Genomic DNA, 17533 nt, shown 5'->3' with positions numbered 1-17533 from the left:
GAATTCTCACTTTTTTTTTTCCTTTCTTCACTGGCCCTAATCCTCTTCTACGGAAGAGGATTAGGGCCAATGAAGAGAAAAAAAACGAGGGGTGACAGGATTCTGACTTTTTTTCTCAGAATTCTGACTTTAAAGTCGGAATTCTGACTTTATTCTCAGAATTCTGACTTTATTCTCAGAATTCTGACTTTAAAGTCAGAATTCCCCATTTCTGACTTTAAAGTCAGAATTCTGACTTTATTCTCAGAATTCTGACTTTAAAGTCGGAATTCTGACTATTCTCAGAATTCTGACTTTATTCTCAGAACTCTGACTTTATTCTCAGAATTCTGACTTTAAAGTCAGAATGCTGAGAAAAAAAGTCAAAATCCTGTCACCCCTCGTTTTTTTTCTTCTTCACTGGCCCTAATCCTCTTCCGTATTTTCCGTACTCTTCCGTAATACACAAATGCTAAAATATAGATCATTTTCACGTAACGTGCAAATTGAAGCTGCGCTAACTGAACACCTTTACAAACACAAACACCTTTTAGACGGCAACGTCTTCTGTTCTGACAATAAGTCAGTCAATATCTGTGCGGTCACCATCGACTTACCTTAGTGACCCATTAAAACATTTCAAGCAATTCTCGGTTGTCATAATGAACGCTTACCAAGTAAGGATTTCTCCAGCAAGCCGTGCACCTTGACTTGAATCCTCGAAACTTCAAAAAATGTTGTACTTGAAGACAACACACTTAGAAGACAGACAGAGAGGTGTCAGACGCTAATAAAAGTTGACATTTTATATGTGTAACTATTTCAAAATGTGTCATATCATAGCATCAACTATCGCATCATAGGACTTGAATCCATCTTTTGTTTTTTTTCAGCTGCGTTAATACGTGCTACGTCATCATCAAGCGACAATGTTATCGCGGCGCTGGATCCAAACAACTGAATCATGTCCGATAGATAGTTTAAACAAAAACGAAAAGGGAATATTTTGTCGTGGTAGCATGGAGGCTTGCGTAACTCTGCAGGGGCTCGTCGCCACCGCCGCCTCGGATCATTCCCAGCGGGTGGCGGTGACTTTTGACAGCGGGTCCTTGTCGGACGATCCGGTGTCACTGCTCTACAAGGACCTCGTCGAGCTTTCCAGTGAACTCTGCCGCCTTCTGCAACAACACTGTGGGCATAACAATGGCGTGATAGGACTGTACTGTAGCGATGATCTCTTCATACCGGTGTGGATCATTGGGTGAGCTCATTAAACGTGTTTTAACATCAAAAACTTATATGCAAGTGGTGCAATGTTTATTTCCTACATTTTGGGGGTGCAGGATTCTGCAGACACCCGCTGCCTATGTGCCGCTTGATCCAGGAGCTCCAGGACTTGTCTCCTCTCGGGTCATGAGCAAGTGTCACCTCAAGTTCTGCGCTGTGCAGAGCGACCTCCTGCAGGTTCACACATTTTTATGGATTTATTTACTCAGTGTATATATTTTTTTTACCATAATATTCTTTCTCTTTGCACAAAGAGATTCCAGGCAGCCTTCACCAAGCACATGACTGTAGAAATACACGTGGTGTGGCCGAAGTTCAAACTCACTGTGGTTCGGGTGCAGCCAATGGAGGACAAAGAAACAAGTGAACCGCCGCCATCCCTCTCCGAAGCAGCTGGAGGTGGTCTGGCGTACGTGCTGCACACATCCGGAACGACGGGCTTGCCCAAGATTGTGCGGGTGCCACACAACTGCATAATTCCCAACATTTTGCACCTAAGGTCAGGAACAACATATATTTCTTCCAACTTTGGTCTACAGTTGATCTCAGTCAACCTTTTTTTTTTTGCCAGACGTTTGTTTTCTGTAAGTTGTGTCGACGTGGTCTTCCTGGCGTCGCCGCTGACCTTTGACCCGTCGGTGGTTGACATTTTCCTGGCCTTGTCATCCGGCGCTCGGCTCCTCGTCGTCCCGGCCGTGCTCAAGAAAATTCCCAAACGGCTGTGCCGGCTTCTCTTCCGGCGTCACGAGACGACGCTCATGCAGGTCATTGCCATTTCGACGACCATATTTCATTCCTCTTCTTCCTTCCATCATGAACTAGAAAAGAATAAAATGACTATCGTACAACTCGCATTTCGTTTCCACAGGTCACACCCACCCTGCTGTGTCGTTTCGGTCCGCGACTCCTCCGACAGGAGGTGCTGTCTCGCGGCTCGCCGTTGCGCGTGCTGGCCCTGGGCGGCGAGGCGTGCCCGTCGATATCGGCGCTGAACTCCTGGCGTCACAAAGACAACAGCACGGCAGTGTTCAATATTTACGGCATCACCGAGGTGTCTTGCTGGGCTACCTGCTACGAGATCCCGCTGCTCCGGCCGCCCGAGGACTCGGCTTCCTCCGCCGTGCCTCTCGGGAGCCTTTTGATGGGCACCAGGGTGGAGGTGAGGGGCCAAGATGGTGACGTGGTGACGGAAGGCGAAGGAGAGGTCTTCATAGGTGAGTACCATCTGCCAAAGCTTGATAAAACTAGCCAGGGGTTCTCAGAACTTAGGTTAATGCTAGCTGCTTGGTGGAAGCAGGTGGTGACCAGCGGGTCTGCCTCCTGGACCACGAGGACTCGGCAGTACCCGGGACCATGAGGGCCACGGGAGACTGGGTGGACGTGAGAGGGGGACACATGTATTACCGCGGACGAAAGGACAGAAGCGTCAAGCGCCACGGCAAACGCGTCAACCTGGACCACCTGCAGCAAGTAAACTTTATTTAAGAAAATTTATTTTGATTGAATTAAGATTGATGTTTTTGTTAATTGTTCATAGATTCAATGACTCTCATTTCAGCTGCTGTCGACTCTACCCGAGGTGGAGTCCTGCGCCGTGTGTCTGCACGAAAGCGGCAGACTGCTCGCCTTCGTTGTCAGCGCCGCCCTCGCGGGTTCCCAGGAAGACGGGTCCACGTCCTCCGAGGACCTGAACAGGGATCTCCTCAATCAGCTGACTCCGTTGCTCCCATCCTATTCTATTCCTGACACACTGGTCTGCGTCCAGACCTTACCTCTGACCCCTCATGGTGAGTATGGACCAAAAATTGATTTATTAAGCTTGGCTGGAATGTTCCATAGCCTCTTGCGTGCAGGAAAAACAGATATGCGAGCATTGGTGAAAATATACGAGAGGCAACGCTTGGATGTCAGTCAGTCACATAAAGATGTTGCTGAACTCAAGAAAACGCTGCAAACTTTATGGCAGGTATGAATTTTTTTTCCACCAATAGAATATATATTGAGTATGAAACTTATATACAAAGTCACTGCAACAATTTTGTCATAATTATTTAGAAGTAAAAGGTGGAGTTTACAAATAAACTCTCACCAATGTTCAACATGGACTGCTACTGCCATCTAGTGGCGGAAAAAGGAACTAAACACAAATCTAATTGGCTCCTTTTAATTGTATAAATGAAATAAAGATAAAAAGCCTATTAGTATTCCGTCAACATATTGATGATGCCTTCAATGCCACTTTGGGCTCAGTTTCGTGCCGAACGCAACATTTGAAAGATTAAAATTTAGATTAAAATTCCTTCTGACCTGTCAACAGGCCGCCCTCGGTCTCGACGGGAACGCCGCTTTGGACGAGGGCTCCCGTTTCCTATTTGGCGGCGGAGACTCCCTAAAGGCGCTTCGACTCTGCGAGGACGTTCTGGCTTCCACCGGAGTGAGCTCGCCTCAGCTTTTAGAGGCGATCCTCGACGGGACCTTTGCTGACGTCCTGCGTCTCCTCCTTGCTCCGGGGAAAAGAGAGCGCGTCGAGGCCGAAGCACCTTCGGGGGATGGCGAAGCGAGGCGGCCTGTGAAGGTCTTGAAACGAGAGGGTGAGATGACAGAAGACAAAGGCGGTTGCTCGGACCTCAGCGAGCACTGGTCTTCGGACACGGGAAGATGCGTGGACGCCTCCCCAGTGCTTCTGATCCGGGACGACGGCACCAGCGTGTTTATCGGCTCGCACTCGCACAGGCTGCAAGCTCTGGACCTGGACAGCGGACGCCTGCTGTGGGAGAGAGTCCTCGGGGGACGCATCGAGGCGTCGGCCGCCGTGTCCCCGTGCGGACGCTACGTGGTCGTAGGTCAGTTTTCATCCTTTTCACCGCCACTCCTGGACAATTGCTGTCATGACGCGTTGGCGTGTTTCAGGTTGCTACGATGCCGCCGTGTACGTGCTGAGCACCGACTCTGGGGAGACGTGCTGGGTCTTTGAGACGGGCGACGCCGTGAAGAGCAGACCTGCTGTGGACACCGTCTCGGGCCGGATGATGGTGGGCTCGCACGATGGTTTTGTGTACGCTTTAGACCTCCAGGTGTGTTGGAGTCTAGTCACCTAAGGAAGGGTAACAAGTTATATGGAAGTAATGGGTCGGAACAGAAAACGCAAGGTGCTACTGTATCCATTTTTTGTTTCAGGCTCAGCGTTGCATTTGGAGGCATCACTGCGAGGGCGGGGCCGTCTTCTCCTCGCCGTATCTGGACGTCACCCGCCGCCGACTGTACGTGGCCACGCTAGGTGGCAAGCTGCTGTGTTTACACCCAGTAAGTTTTTTTTTTTTTTAAAGGACCCCGTCTAGGGATAGTCAATAAAATCAGATTTTTCTTTTGTGGTGTCAGGACAACGGCAACGTCCTGTGGTCGCACAACAGGAAGGTCCCCTTCTTCTCCTCGCCAAAGTGCGGCGGCGCCGGCGGCCGCGTGGCGATCGGCTCGGTGGACGGAAACATCCTCTGCTTCAGCTACAATGGCACATTGGTGAGAAAACTTGCAATTTACATTGATTCTTTTTTTTTTTTTAACTTTGAGGTTGTCCGATCAGATTTGGCAGTTCCGGACAGACGCCGCCGTCTTCTCGTCACCGTGCGTCACCTCTGACCTGGAGAGGCTCCTGTGCGGCTCACACGACAACTGCCTCTACTGCTTGAACACCGCCGACGGCTCCTTGCTTTGGACATTCCGGACAGAGAGTAAAGTGTTCGCCAGCCCTTGCATCTTTGACGGTGGGAAACGAGGGGAGCTGGTGGGCGTGGCCTCCACAGACGGTACCGTCTACATCCTGGACGCTCGGGACGGACGCGCGCTGTGCTCGCGGACACTTCCCGGCGAACTTTTCTCCTCCCCGGTGGTGCACGGACGTTCCCTGGTGGTTGGGTGTCGAAATGATTATGTGTATTGTTTACAAATAGACATTTAGCCACAACTCATGTGCTTTGTTTTTAAAGAAATTTCAAATATATCTCATTGTCTGTTCATGTTTAAAAATGATGAAAAGTTGATTTTTTTTTTTTTTTTAATCGCTTGTCCATAAAAAGGTCTTAGCTTCCGATTAGCAACATTGTCAAAATAGCATCAACAAGCAGCCAATCAGTTCAGACCTGTTTATTTAAATTCTTCATAACATTTTTTTTTTTTTTCATTTAACAATTCCCTTCATGGATTTTTTTTTTCGGGGGGAGACACCCCCCCCCCCTGCCAAAAGTGCAAATAATACCAAACATTTTTTTTTTTTCGTTTTGTTACACATAACATTGCGTACACCAGCAAGGTTAGAAACAGAAGGCTTCTGTCTTACATACAGTACATATGTTGCACATGGTTACGGCAAGGAAGAACATTGACCGAGGAGAAGGAAGTGATGAAGATGATGATGATGGCCAACAAACAGGATCTACATCAGAGGTAGGCAAACCTTTGTACTCAAGGGTCACATTTCATTTTTAAAATGGACAGATTATAACCACTCAATTTGTAAATGAATTAAAAAAAAAATGTATACCATACTTTGCCTACCCCCGATCTACATTATACAGCAAGCAGGAAGTGACCGGAAGCCGAGCGTGGGCGGGTGAAATCCCCACGATCCCCCCCCCCCTTTTTGTTCCGTCACAAACACAGTGGAAATAGCCCTGCTAGCCCTTTGCGAGACCCTTCGTGACTCCCCCCCCCCCCCCCATTATCCCACTGGCGAGCTTCACCGGAGGCTGCTGAGTATTTACAATCCCGGTGATTGGCCACAAAAGCAATCAAAATGTGTTATTTGTGTATGAGCTGCATGCTTGCAACCTTTACATATCATATTTGAATATTTGAATGCAGCCAAGTGACATGGGAGTCATTGTGCAAGTCGTGTGGTCTCTCCATGCAGCGCTGGTGTGTGTGTGTGTTGCCGAGTGAGTGCAGCGGCCCCCGACTTTATTTTTTTTTATTATATATATATTTTTTTAGCGCCATGGACCAGAAGCAATGTTTTAGTCGTTACAATTTTTTTTATTTGGCAAATTATTTACTATTAAATTTTATTTGACTAACTTTTTAATGACTGTGTCAGAAAGATGCAAAGCTGTTTTAATATATATTTTTTTTAATTTTCGATTTTTGAGGATGAATGATTATTATTATTTTTTTTTTTGGTGCAGTATCAATCCACAGCTTGGTTGTTTGGGGACCGCTGATACAGTGAGTTAGGGTGTATGGGGTGATTGATGGCGGGGTTTGTTACTTGATGATCTGAGGACAGTCACTCCAGGCTTTGGCCTTTCGCTTGGCCAGCGCCAGCCAGGCGGGCTCAGTGGACACCTGCGGCGAGTCCACGGTCGGGAAGCGCTTGGACACCTCCTTGACAGCAGGGGGCGACGGCGTGGAGTCGGCTATTTCCACTTCCAAAAATAAAGAAAACTTGTCATCCAAAATTAAAAACTACGACTTAACACTGAAGACAAACGAGGTTTTAGTTGCAATACAGTCTTTCTTAATTCCACGCAAGAATCGGTACTTCTAGTCAAGAACAGTACAGAGTGCGAGAACCTACCAGTGACAGAGCTGGGCAGCGTGTTGGCTTTCTTCAGTTGCTCTCGCCTTTCGAAGCGTCCCAGCAGGCTGTCTGGTCTCTTGGGTTCTTCGGGCGTCTGCGCTTTAGAGCTCATACTGATGCTGGCGCTTCCACCTCGGCTCTCCGGGGGGATAACTGTCATGGCTAAGCCTAGCTGAAGACCGGCGCGTGGAAAGATGACCATTCAGTACAAAACAGGAACTATCTGGTAGTTTTGGTTGTTTTTCCGCTCTCCGACTCCTGGTTGCGGTCGCAAACGACACTCGGACTCAACTCACACTGTCTCGTTCCCGGGCTTGCTTCTCGGCCAGCTTGGCTTCCCGTTGGCTGCGACGGTCCTCGCGGTTCTGCTGCTGTTCTCGGAATCCTTTCTGCTTCTGCAACGCCAGCGTGATCCACAGAGGGCCCGCCTCCTTCTCCTGGACTCTGGCGCTGTCCAGGGAGTGCCTGCTCTGAAGCGACGGTTTCTCTGCAGGGGCATGAAAAGATGCGCCTAAGCAATCTGGATCTGGGACAGACAAGTCCTATGTGGATTAGGTGACTGACCTTTTTTGATGAGCTCGGTCTTCCTGTCCACTTTGTCCCTCCAGGGAATGTTGATGGACGGGAAGAAAGACCTCTTCTCCTTGGGCTCTTCGTCTCCATGGCCTTGGTTGCCCCGCTGCAGCTGGCTGACCGCCGTGGGAGGACTCCGGCCTGCCGAATCCTCCGTCTCACCGTGGCTCACTTTAAGCAGCGGCGACGCAGGAGGGGTTAGAACTCCTTCGGTAGGTTTGGGCGAGGTGTGGCTTCTGCGATAGAGCGACGACTTGGAGGGCACGTGGTCCTCTTCGCATCGCGGCGTGGGGCTGGGGGATTTGCCCGAGTCTGCCCTCGGGATCACAGGGGAGGCTGAGGTGAGGGAGTACTTGGCTTCTCTCGGAGGCGACTCCGGACTGGATCGGTCGGAGAAGACCGGGGATCCGTCGGAGTCCAGATCGATGGGGGTCAAGGGGGAGGGGACGCCGTCAAAGCTGTCTCCGGCGCTGTAGCGCTTCTTCCGTTTCTCCGTGGACTGCTCGCTGTGGAACCGGAGTGAGTAGTTGGTCCTCCTCAGCTTGATGCCAAACGGCGACGGTGCGTCACCGCCGTCCCGACTCGGTTCCTCGGCCATCACCCTGCTTTCGGGCTCCGCCGACGCACTACGATCACGAGCCTTGGCTACGGAGCTGGGAACGAGGAATGACGGGAGGTCTTTGGCAAACACGCACTCGTCCGCTGCTCTTTCTGCAATGCGGACAGTCTTACTCGTCCTGTTTTGAGTTTTTCGGCTCGCGACCGGCGAGGCGGAGGAAGACGCGTCGGATGACGCGGCATCTTCTCCCGCTTTATCATCTGACGTGCTGGAAGTGGAACACTCCGAATTCCTTTTTGAATCTCCAAATTTATTCTTGGCAGGCGTGATGGAGAACTTTGCGCTGGCGGACGTGGCCTTCCTCAGGTGCGTGTGGGCAAACTCGTGCTGGTCTTCGTGGCCGGCTTGGGGCTGGCTCTTGCTGGGGTCTGGGTACTCACTGCCCTCTTCCACACCTTTGAATATCTTGGACCTGATGGTGGCCCACTCAGCTAGCACGGCTGCACCGGCAGGGTCCGTGTCAGCGGACTCGGTGAGGGATTTCGTCTTCGACGACTTGCAGTCCGGCGACGTTTTGGTCTTGGCGGGGGGCGTTCCCTGGGACTTCCGGTCCTCGCCGAGACCTAGGAGGGACTTGCAGGCAGGGTCCCTGATCTGGTCCAGATTGACTGCTGTGCCACACAGCTGCGTGCCGGTCACCAGGATGGCGGTGTGAGGGACATAAGGAGAAGTCTGCCGGTTGGGGGAGTCCGGTACTTCAGAGGAGGACTTGGTCCGCTCTCTTTGATTGACGGTGCTTCCGTGGACGGAGGACGTTGCCGAAACGGGCGTCAGGTTAACCTTCGGGAAGAGGATTTCTTTTTCTCCAGAGGAAACTTGGAAGGAGAAAGGCCGCTGGCGCTGCTCCATCTCCTTCCAGCGAAGCTCCTCGGCTCGTCTCTTGCTCTCCTGAGGATCCGAGCCTCCGTTCGTCTTTTCTTCTGCCGACGGTTTGCGTTTCTCTTGGATCTCCCGCAGCTTCTCCTTCTCGGCTTCCTTCCTCCTCTTCTTGCTCTCCTCTTCCTCCAAACGTAGTCGTTGAGCCTCCAGCTCCGACTGCCTCCTCGCCTCCTCTTCCTCTTTCCTTCTTTGCTCCGCCCTTAGCCTCTTGGCCTCCTCCTCTTTGCGCTCTTTATCCTCTCGTTGCTTCTTCTCTTCATTCCTCCTCCTCCTCTCTTCTTCCTCGCGGAGCCTCCTCTCTACTTCTTCCTTCTCCTCCCGCTGCTTACGCTCTTCTTCGATCCTCAGTTGCTCTGCCCGCTGCCTTCTCTCCTCTTCCTCCAGCTCGCTCTTCCTCTTTGCTTCTAGCGCTTCCTCTTCTGCTCTGTGCTTCTTGAGGGCTTCCAGCGACTCTTCCGTGGATGATTTGCGTCGGCGCTCTGTGGAGACGCCTGCCACTTCCGCGTCTTCCTGCACCACGCCAGGGATGGAAACTTCCTGGAGGTCCTAGAGTAAGTAGGGTCGATTTCCAAAGGCATTTATGGGTTGTGAGGATTACGAGGTGGGCCTTGGAATTTCGGATTGCTTACCTGCGTGAACCGCCGATGCCTGCGTGAAATCCTCTGGTTCTTGGGTTTGATGGACAGTTTATGCTTGGCGGCCGTGTTGTCCAGGAAAGACGCCGACTGCGGAACGGCATCCAGGTTGACAGACTCGATGGTACCGCCGGGAGGGAGAACTCTTTTGGACCTGGGGGACTTCACAGGGGTGCCGTGTGATTTTGCTTGCGGGACCGCTTGGACCTAGAAGGTGAATACATTTATTTAGAACTTCATAAACCCAAGTGACAATGAAGCTGGAGTTTTTTCAGGCTTACCGTCGGCTCGGTTTTTGCAGGCTCCGATATTTCAACCTGGGCCGTCACCCTCAGAGGACTCTGGGGAGCTTCCTCCTCATCGGAGCTTCCCTCATCTCCTTCGCTTCTCCTCAGAGAAGGAGGCCTCTGGCCGAACTTAATAGTCTGCGCGATCTGCTTCTGAAGAGAAATAGAGCGTGGGTTTTTTTTGTGTTCTTGTCATCTCTTTGCTATTTGTCACCTCACCTGCAGATTTTTCACTTTGTCCGAGACGTTTTCCTGGGACATGACGTGATCCAGGCCGGCCTGCTTGGCCGACTCCTCCGGAATGAAGATGCTATCGTGTGAGAGGGCTCGAGATCCGATGGGTTGCAGCTCCCTATGGAGAACTTGTTAATGGTCCACCGACACTTTCGATTCAAAGGAAAAGATCAACGGACCTTAGACTTTGACTGGCATTCTCGTCGTCGGACACAACTCCATTGCACACCTGCGTCCCATCAAAGCCCCCTTGGGCCTCCCTCTTCTGCTTCTTCTTCCCAAAGAGTCGCCTGAAAGGTTGGAACTTCCCCTGCCGCCTTCGCTTCTCTGCTGACGGAAACGCGTGAGGGAGAAAAAGACACGAGGCCCTTAGCCTCTTTGTACGATATCAATTTTTTTACATCTATATCTCTAGATAATGACCAAGGGAGGCGGGGTTGTGGCGGGGCAGACGTGTGGCTTTGAATGATTGACAGATGGATGACATGACAAGAAAGCATATAGAGACAGCGAGTTGGCTCGTAGTAGGGAAAAGAAAAACCCATACAGAGAAAAAGTAGGCCGGGCAAAGCAGTGAATCTCTTATCAAATGCTAAATCGGAGTCATATTTCCGTCGTTTGACGGAACCATAAAATTTGTTAATAAGTCATGAAATCATTATTTTATGGATGCTTTGAAAGTGCACCAGTGCACAGGATTTCCGTTTAGAATATAGCCTTCATTTTTGTATACATTTATCATAAAATAATCTTATTAGGGACTATTATGACCATTGTAAATATGAGGTCACACAAGTTAATAATTGAATTATACAGCTTCATACTTCTGCCTCTCTCTGGCCCCGGAAACAAAGACCTTAATGCACCGCCGTGGGCGCGCTCACACATTCATGCGTGAAACGAGAAAGGACCAGCTACTCTTCCCGCCTGCCTGCTCGCTCGTGTTCAAACCCCCCCCCTGGAGCCTCCTGCTGGTTCCTCACGCCAGATGGACATCCGACGTAGCCGATCAGGTGGAGGCTAAGCTAGCCCGAGGGAGGACGGTGGGAAAACAGCAGGAGGCTTTTTCTCTTCTCCCTCCAAGATTCAAAACCAGCACAAGCAGCTCAAGTCCAGCTTCAATGCACACCATGCAGCTCTTAAAGAGACAGAGAAGCAAGAAGAACACAACACTGTCTCTTTAAAGTTTTGGTTCCTTTTTACCTGTGCCTTTGGATTGCTCCATAAGCATGCCGGGCTCGGTTTCCGTGGCGCCCGTCGCCATGGTTGCACCGCAGCACCTTGGCTACTATGGGATGAAGGAAGCGTGGGAATGTACTTAACTGCAGATGGGTGAGGTCCATCCAACTGAACCAATGGTACACATTAATGCATTTGATTGCTTTTTATACAGTCTCGCAGATAGTCACCTCAGTCTGGAATGTATCCCCCGTAATAACCTGGGGTTCACTATAATTTTGTTTTTTTTTAAAGATTGTTTAGGGAAAAAACTGATATAGAAAACCGCCATATTCCAACTTGACCAACAAATCAAAAATGGAAAAACGTCAAGCAGAAGCACTTTTCTGATGCATGGGAAAGTGACAACAACAATCCCAGCAGCTAAACAAAAACTATGGAGGTAGATTGGGGTCAAAAGTTTAGTTTTTTCCAAATACAAAACGTTTGACCCCAATCTACCTTGATAAAAAAGAAACACGCCCCTCGTGGCGATGAGATGGAAGAAAGCGTGGCGAGCGGCCATGAGTGCCGGACGCAAAAGCATCGCCAAGCGTGGCTCCGGCGGCAGCTCCCGGCGACCACAGCCAGCAGCAAAAAAAAAAAAAAAAAGCAGTGTTGCCTTTTTTTTTCTTGCCAGACGGATGTCACAGTTTTACCTATTTGAGCCGCGCAGTTCGACAGCGCCGCACACCACTGCAGTAAAACCTTAGGGAACATGGACGGGCTCGTTTTGCAAACTTTGACGGAGGCCTCTGCGGCAGCTTAGTTGGAAGAAGGAAACGGTTACAAGAAACACACAAAAAAAAAAAAACCAAACAGCAGGTTTGCTTTGAGTTAGTATCACGACTCATATGGGATATGATGGTGAAAGGGGCAGGGCATGGAGGGGGCGGGGCCAAGCCACAAAATAATCATAATACCACCATTCATGGCGAGGGATACATTCCAGAACCATCTGCAAAACGTGAATGTCTATTATTAAAAATATATAGTTTTTGCCTTTCCACACACTTTAAACTCCTTTCAAATAGAATAAAAGCTGTTTTTCAGTCATAAGAAATTCGGGGGGGGTTACTCATGCACTTGTCATCCAATAGTCGCAAACATCCTACGTTATTATGTATCGAGTAGGAACAACATTGTAAATTTGGGGGGGGGGGACAGCGCGTCGCCGCGTATCGCATGACATGAGATTTTCCACTCGGCGATTAGGCGAAGCGCCGGAGCGTGCACGGAACGCTGCCAAACACATTATGGAAGCAAAAATAAACAAACGCAGACAGAAGATACAACGAGCTCGTAAAGGGTCTTGATACGTTTTGTTTTTGTCTATTATTATTATTAATTTTTTTTTAAACGGCAGTCTTACCGTGCAGGTCTGTGTGCAAGGCTATCTTGGGTCTGTTCCACCTGCCTGCTGTCACTGCGCAACTGGGGCATCACCTGGAGTCAGGTGTCGCGTGCACTGACGTTTGCTTGGGTGTCTGTTTGTCGGTACGTCTGTGTTTTTATTTTGCTTTAACTTTAATTAGTTTTGGTTTTTAGTGCAAGTTTGTTCGCTTTTATTTTGACCAAAAATGTTTTTTGTTATGTTGTTTGTTATTATTTTTTTTCTTAAAAAGCCTGGAGTACTTTTTGAGCAGAGGGTTTTTTTTTTGTCAACAAAATGTTTTTCATTTCTCAACTTTATAAAAACTTGGGAGTGTGCGACGGGGTCACTACACACTGCTTACGACTTCATATCGCAGCCGGTCAGCTGATATACGTCTTTGTGTGTGTTCCGATAGCGATGCTGTGTAAAGAGGAGGCACAAAGTGACACTTTGTCCGGCAGCTGGAAAGGCACAGTGCGGTGGAACAGAAGGCTATTCATCCTTGGCATAGACCCACGCGCACAAAGCCGTCGGTTGTGTGAACAGGAGGGGGAGCTCTTTGATGATGTGGCTTACCGCAGTTAAGTCATTTACACATCTGGAAAAGCAAACCTAGTTTAGTTTCCTCAGATTGTAGTCAAGCCAGGTACAGGTGAGATGAGGAAGCATGTATTTTATTTATTTTTTTATCACTATGACGACGTGGTCGGAGCTCTGGGGTTGCCATGAGATAATTGGCAATTAAGAATTCACAATACACTACGTCGCTAACCCGGCAACAACTTGACTGATGTCCAAAGCAAAGTGATTTTACTTTTTCACACAACTGGACCTGTGCTGCCTACATGTTGACAAAATTTCCCACCTCATAATGGAATGTTTTGCTTTTGTTATTATTGTCGGGAGCAGTGACACAGCTGTTTGCACGGCATCAACCTTTAACCACTATTTCGAAGCATTCGTCACGAAAATAAGTCCGAGTGCCCGTTCTTCTACTTGCCGCTACATTTGTTTTTATAATTACACAACAGTCTGACAAAACGCTCCCACTCGCCCCGTATGGTCTCTCCCCCTCCTGCCTTGTGCTCAGGCATCTGTACCTGCAGGACGGCTGTGCACTACTGCAATACGTACACACAAGCACACGCACAAACATTTGCTCTTGGGCTTCATAGCACAACAATTTGTGCTGGGTTTAACATGTGGAAGATGAATATATACAGTGAGCTATATTTGTCTATGAGAGCTCTATAAATTCAAATGGGAGTTTGTCATAATGTCATCCTGACACTACATGACAGTAATGAAGCCTCGGTTATTGATAACACACAATAAAAACAAATGCGTGATTGCGTTTTCAGTAGGGGTGGGTGTGGGAGTGTGTGTGTGTGTGTGTGTGTGTGTGTGTGGGGGGGGGGGGTTGCAACCATCGGCCTTCCGAACCTCCACATTTCCAAAATGATGCATTGCCTTCTAGACAAACAGACGTCATTAAAAAAAAATTTGTTTTTAAAAAGGCGTGGATCCACCGGGGATTTTTTTTTAATGGAATATTGGTGGCGATGGGCCACGCGTGGAATGCACAACAGCACAAATGTGGCGGTCGGGTTGTTATAGTGTTTAAATTTGGCAAAACATACGTTCGTTCGCGTACACAAAGCCGTTGGGCAATTAGGCCCGCGCACAAGGGCGTTCACGCGTCCAAATTCCACGTTTTGACGCACGTTGCGCGTGCCCGCGTCAGAAGGGAGGATGAATGGAGGGGTGGAAGGATGGATGGAGGGGTGGGGATGCGGTGACAAGGTCATCACACGACGGTTAGAAAGCGAGAAGACTCACGGCGATCGCTCGGTGCTTTCTTCCCGTTCTGCCTTCGACGCTTTTGTTGCCCGCTGAGGATGAGGAGGATGCGCGTACCAGACAGCGAGCGAGAAGCATGCACACGCACCGCTGCACGCGCCTGAAGGAGGAGGGTGTGGTGATGCACACTAAAGGAAGGCAGAAAAAGGAAAGGAGGGAGTCACTATGAAAACATAAATCATGCACTTGAAGCACTTATTTGTTAAAATAGTAGTACACGATAGAGACTGTCAGTAAAGAGATATTTTTTTTAATTTATCTCAATAGCCCTATTTTATGCTTCTTCAGGGGCGGTCCTATGTAATGGCTAGGGGTGGCCATGATTGCCACTCGAGCTGGTTAGATATTAACTGGATATTTTTTTTGCTGTTAGCTTTTGTGTGTTCTGTGATGATAGAATATTTTATTTTTGCTCTCCACAATGTTTAGGTTGTAAAGAATTTCTGACGTGTGAATCAAAAACATAATGAATGTGCTCCAAGTGCTGTTGCCTGTGTAGAACGGATTAATTACTTGGAATCTGGTTTTAAATCATGCTAATAGGCTTTAGGGGAGGAGTAAGAATGTAAGCGCTCAACATAACTGGAAGTTCCAGTCTAACTATATATGATCGATCATACAACAGTGGTTCTTAAACTGGGTTTATTGTGTAAATTCGTGACGACGCATATCTGAACTGGTCTCGCAAAGGCAACAGCAGAAGACACTGATTTGAAGGTATGTCATTTGTTGCGAGTTCATGCATCGTGTTGATTTTGTTCTTTAAACAAGGTGATGTTCGTGTATGGCTCATTTTGTGCAGCTGTAAAAAAACATCTATGTCTTGGATTTGAATAAAAATGTTTTTTTTTTTCGGGGTTCTGTTCTTCCAACAAGGTTCAGAACCACTGTCATACAATAATCAAGAACGTTACAGATTATCATCCATCTAAGGTGTCTTTAAAAAAGAACACATTCCGCATTCAGCATAAGTATTGTATTATTGCCGTTTTTTGTGTTTTTTTTGCAAACTAACTTGGGGTTTTTATTTTGAAAGTCTTGACAGGAAACGCTACTCGTGGTTGTTGTCTGGAGAAAAGTTAACTATGGGTACGTGGTAGATAACGCATCCAACGGGTTTTGTTTTCTCAGCCAGTTATCTTCAAAAACAACTTCCCCCAGAGGCGGCTTGAGAACATTGTCAGACGATCCGGCGATGGCTCCCCGATGGCCGGACTCGGCAAAGAGAAGCGGCGACTTTCGGAGCTCAGTTGAGCGCCGCCCCTCCGCCGCGGTGCTGCCGTCCGTCTTGACGTTCCTGGTGATCGTCGCATCTGGAGGCCTGCTGCTTATGATCGAGAAAGGAATGCTCAGCGGCGTGGAGACTCCTTCGCCTCGGGAAAACCGGAATGTCGATGTCGGCCGGCACATGAGCCAACAGGAAGGAGCGGCGGAGGACGTGGAGTCGCAGGTAAGGGAGTGGAGTGGGGTTAGGAAATCGAGTGGGGGGGGGTCGAGTTGGGGTACTAATACGATCCTAAATTCTGCTGCTATTAATTTATACACAATACCAGGAGCGGTAAAAGTGCTTACACTCTGTACTTGAGGAGTAAGTTAGTTTTAGAACATGCACTGTTACTAATGTGCAGCCAAGAGAAATGTTATGAAATTCAAAAGAATATAAACTGTTTCGAATAAGTAACCTGATGCTCACCTGCAATCCCCACGTTTTTCCTTTTGCGCGTCCCGTCCAGATCCTGCAGGACATCCGAAACCGGACCATGACGTCCATGTGCAGCCAGAAGAACATGCCGCACAGCCTGTGGTCGCTGACGCCGCAGCAGAGAAGGACGCTGATGCAGCACGTGCTGGTCAACGACGAGTACCGCTTCCTGTACTGCTATGTGCCCAAGGTGGCCTGCTCCAACTGGAAGCGCGTGTTGAAGGTGTTGGGCGGCACGCTGGAGAGCGTGGACGTCAACATCAAGATGGATCACCGCAACGACCTGACTTTTCTGTCCTCGTTCAAGCCGGAGGGGATCCGCTACCGGCTGCAGCACTACTTCAAGTTCATGTTTGTGCGCGAGCCCATGGAGCGTCTGCTCTCCGCCTACAGGAACAAGTTTGGCGAGATCGAGTCGTTCCAGCGCAAGTACGGCGTGGAGATCGTCAAACGCTACCGCAAGAACCGCGGCGGCAAGAGCTCGCAAAGCGCGGGTGACGACGTGACCTTCACCGAATTCGTTCGCTACCTTCTGGACGAGGACGTCGAGCGCATGAACGACCACTGGATGCCCATGTACAACCTGTGCCAGCCGTGCGCGCTGCGCTACGACTTCATCGGCTCCTACGAGCACCTGGCGCGGGACGCCAACTTTGTGCTACGCAGAGTCGGGGCGCCGCCGCACATCAGCTTCCCGGCGAGGCAGTCGTGGTACAAACCCGTCACGGCGGACACGCTGCACTACTACCTATGCAGCCTACCGCAGAAGCTCCTCAGGGAGCTCCTGCCCAAGTACATTTTAGACTTCTCCATCTTCGCCTATCAGTTCCCCAACATGACCACTGAGCACTGCCGGCATTGAAAAAAAACATGAACTGGATTAATGTCTAAAAGGCTCATTTGTAGCATGGCCCAGACATGAGAAGGGGAGGGGGAAAAAAATGGCGGCCATTGTGGCAGAGATTCTTATTGTAGCCAAAATGACACGTTTTCTTCCCCACGTCACGTCAGGTCTTCCGTAAATTTGTACTGTTCTCTATTTTTCTACTTTTCTATAAAGACTTTTCACATTTTTCACCCGAGACGTCTCATGACTTTTGTTGATCCGACTAAAGCGCACAGCAAACACAATGTCAGCAGGTTGCGGATTATTTTCACTCAACATATCATAATTTGATCCCGTTTGGAATTTGAAGCACGTACATTGCCATGAACCGTTTCAAATGTTTATATTTGTAGATTTATGGTAAGAGAATGAATATCTATCAAAAAGGAGTACACAAAAAAAATGTCTTTTGCTTAATTGTTACTCA

The 17533-nt window shown here is 49.0% G+C and overlaps 3 protein-coding genes across 5 annotated transcripts; 2 read left to right on the top strand and 1 right to left on the bottom strand.

Annotated features, from left to right (window-relative positions):
* Positions 1–447: 447 nt before the first annotated feature.
* Positions 448–5257, top strand: aasdh (aminoadipate-semialdehyde dehydrogenase). Of its 2 annotated transcripts, XM_085928052.1 has the most exons (13): positions 448–1240; positions 1323–1443; positions 1521–1765; positions 1838–2030; positions 2135–2480; positions 2564–2736; positions 2825–3053; positions 3120–3232; positions 3584–4109; positions 4177–4340; positions 4444–4569; positions 4645–4782; positions 4847–5257. In XM_085928052.1, exons 1-13 carry the CDS (start codon positions 909–911, stop codon positions 5219–5221), a joined length of 3081 nt encoding a protein of 1026 aa, XP_085784178.1. In that variant the 5' UTR covers positions 448–908; the 3' UTR covers positions 5222–5257. The 2 variants fall into 2 exon arrangements, with proteins under 2 accessions (XP_085784178.1, XP_085784176.1); XM_085928050.1 differs by having other exon boundaries at positions 2825–3232.
* Positions 5258–5991: 734 nt separating this feature from the next.
* On the bottom strand, positions 5992–14605 carry cracd (capping protein inhibiting regulator of actin dynamics). 2 transcript variants are annotated; one of them, XM_085928048.1, is made up of 10 exons: positions 14498–14605; positions 11269–11353; positions 10245–10392; positions 10051–10183; positions 9826–9984; positions 9539–9751; positions 7403–9455; positions 7135–7325; positions 6836–7010; positions 5992–6683 (listed from the first exon to the last, which is right to left on the bottom strand). In XM_085928048.1, exons 2-10 carry the CDS (start codon positions 11327–11329, stop codon positions 6523–6525), a joined length of 3294 nt encoding a protein of 1097 aa, XP_085784174.1. In that variant the 5' UTR covers positions 11330–11353; positions 14498–14605; the 3' UTR covers positions 5992–6522. The 2 variants fall into 2 exon arrangements, with proteins under 2 accessions (XP_085784174.1, XP_085784175.1); XM_085928049.1 differs by lacking the exons at positions 11269–11353; positions 14498–14605 and adding an exon at positions 11943–12003.
* A 356-nt stretch (positions 14606–14961) lies between these two features.
* On the top strand, positions 14962–17345 carry chst14 (carbohydrate (N-acetylgalactosamine 4-0) sulfotransferase 14). The gene is made up of 3 exons (XM_085928065.1): positions 14962–15235; positions 15650–15968; positions 16252–17345. Exons 2-3 carry the CDS (start codon positions 15714–15716, stop codon positions 17080–17082), a joined length of 1086 nt encoding a protein of 361 aa, XP_085784191.1. The 5' UTR covers positions 14962–15235; positions 15650–15713; the 3' UTR covers positions 17083–17345.
* Positions 17346–17533: the final 188 nt, after the last annotated feature.

The sequence above is a fragment of the Syngnathus leptorhynchus genome, chromosome 13 (assembly GCF_054491065.1).
Source record: "Syngnathus leptorhynchus isolate UIUO chromosome 13, UIUO_Slep, whole genome shotgun sequence".
In the NCBI taxonomy this organism is placed as follows: Eukaryota; Metazoa; Chordata; class Actinopteri; order Syngnathiformes; family Syngnathidae; genus Syngnathus; species Syngnathus leptorhynchus.
The sequence above is the reverse complement of the archived record's forward strand: the minus strand, read 5'-3'. Positions and strand labels throughout refer to the sequence as shown.

Excerpts from the sequence above, each read along its gene's own strand:
- aasdh (XM_085928050.1), top strand. The coding sequence starts at position 909 with ATGTTATCGCGGCGCTGGATCCAAACAACTGAATCATGTCCGATAGAT. Across the intron at positions 1,444-1,520 it reads TGCAGAGCGACCTCCTGCAG|AGATTCCAGGCAGCCTTCAC; the intron begins GTTCACACATTT and ends CTTTGCACAAAG. Across the intron at positions 4,783-4,846 it reads TCAGCTACAATGGCACATTG|ATTTGGCAGTTCCGGACAGA; the intron begins GTGAGAAAACTT and ends TTGTCCGATCAG.
- cracd (XM_085928048.1), bottom strand. The coding sequence starts at position 11,329 with ATGGCGACGGGCGCCACGGAAACCGAGCCCGGCATGCTTATGGAGCAA. Across the intron at positions 9,752-9,825 it reads CTGCAAAAACCGAGCCGACG|GTCCAAGCGGTCCCGCAAGC; the intron begins GTAAGCCTGAAA and ends TTCACCTTCTAG. Across the intron at positions 7,011-7,134 it reads AAGCCCGGGAACGAGACAGT|CTAGGCTTAGCCATGACAGT; the intron begins GTGAGTTGAGTC and ends GCCGGTCTTCAG.
- chst14 (XM_085928065.1), top strand. The coding sequence starts at position 15,714 with ATGGCTCCCCGATGGCCGGACTCGGCAAAGAGAAGCGGCGACTTTCGG. Across the intron at positions 15,969-16,251 it reads CGGAGGACGTGGAGTCGCAG|ATCCTGCAGGACATCCGAAA; the intron begins GTAAGGGAGTGG and ends CGTCCCGTCCAG.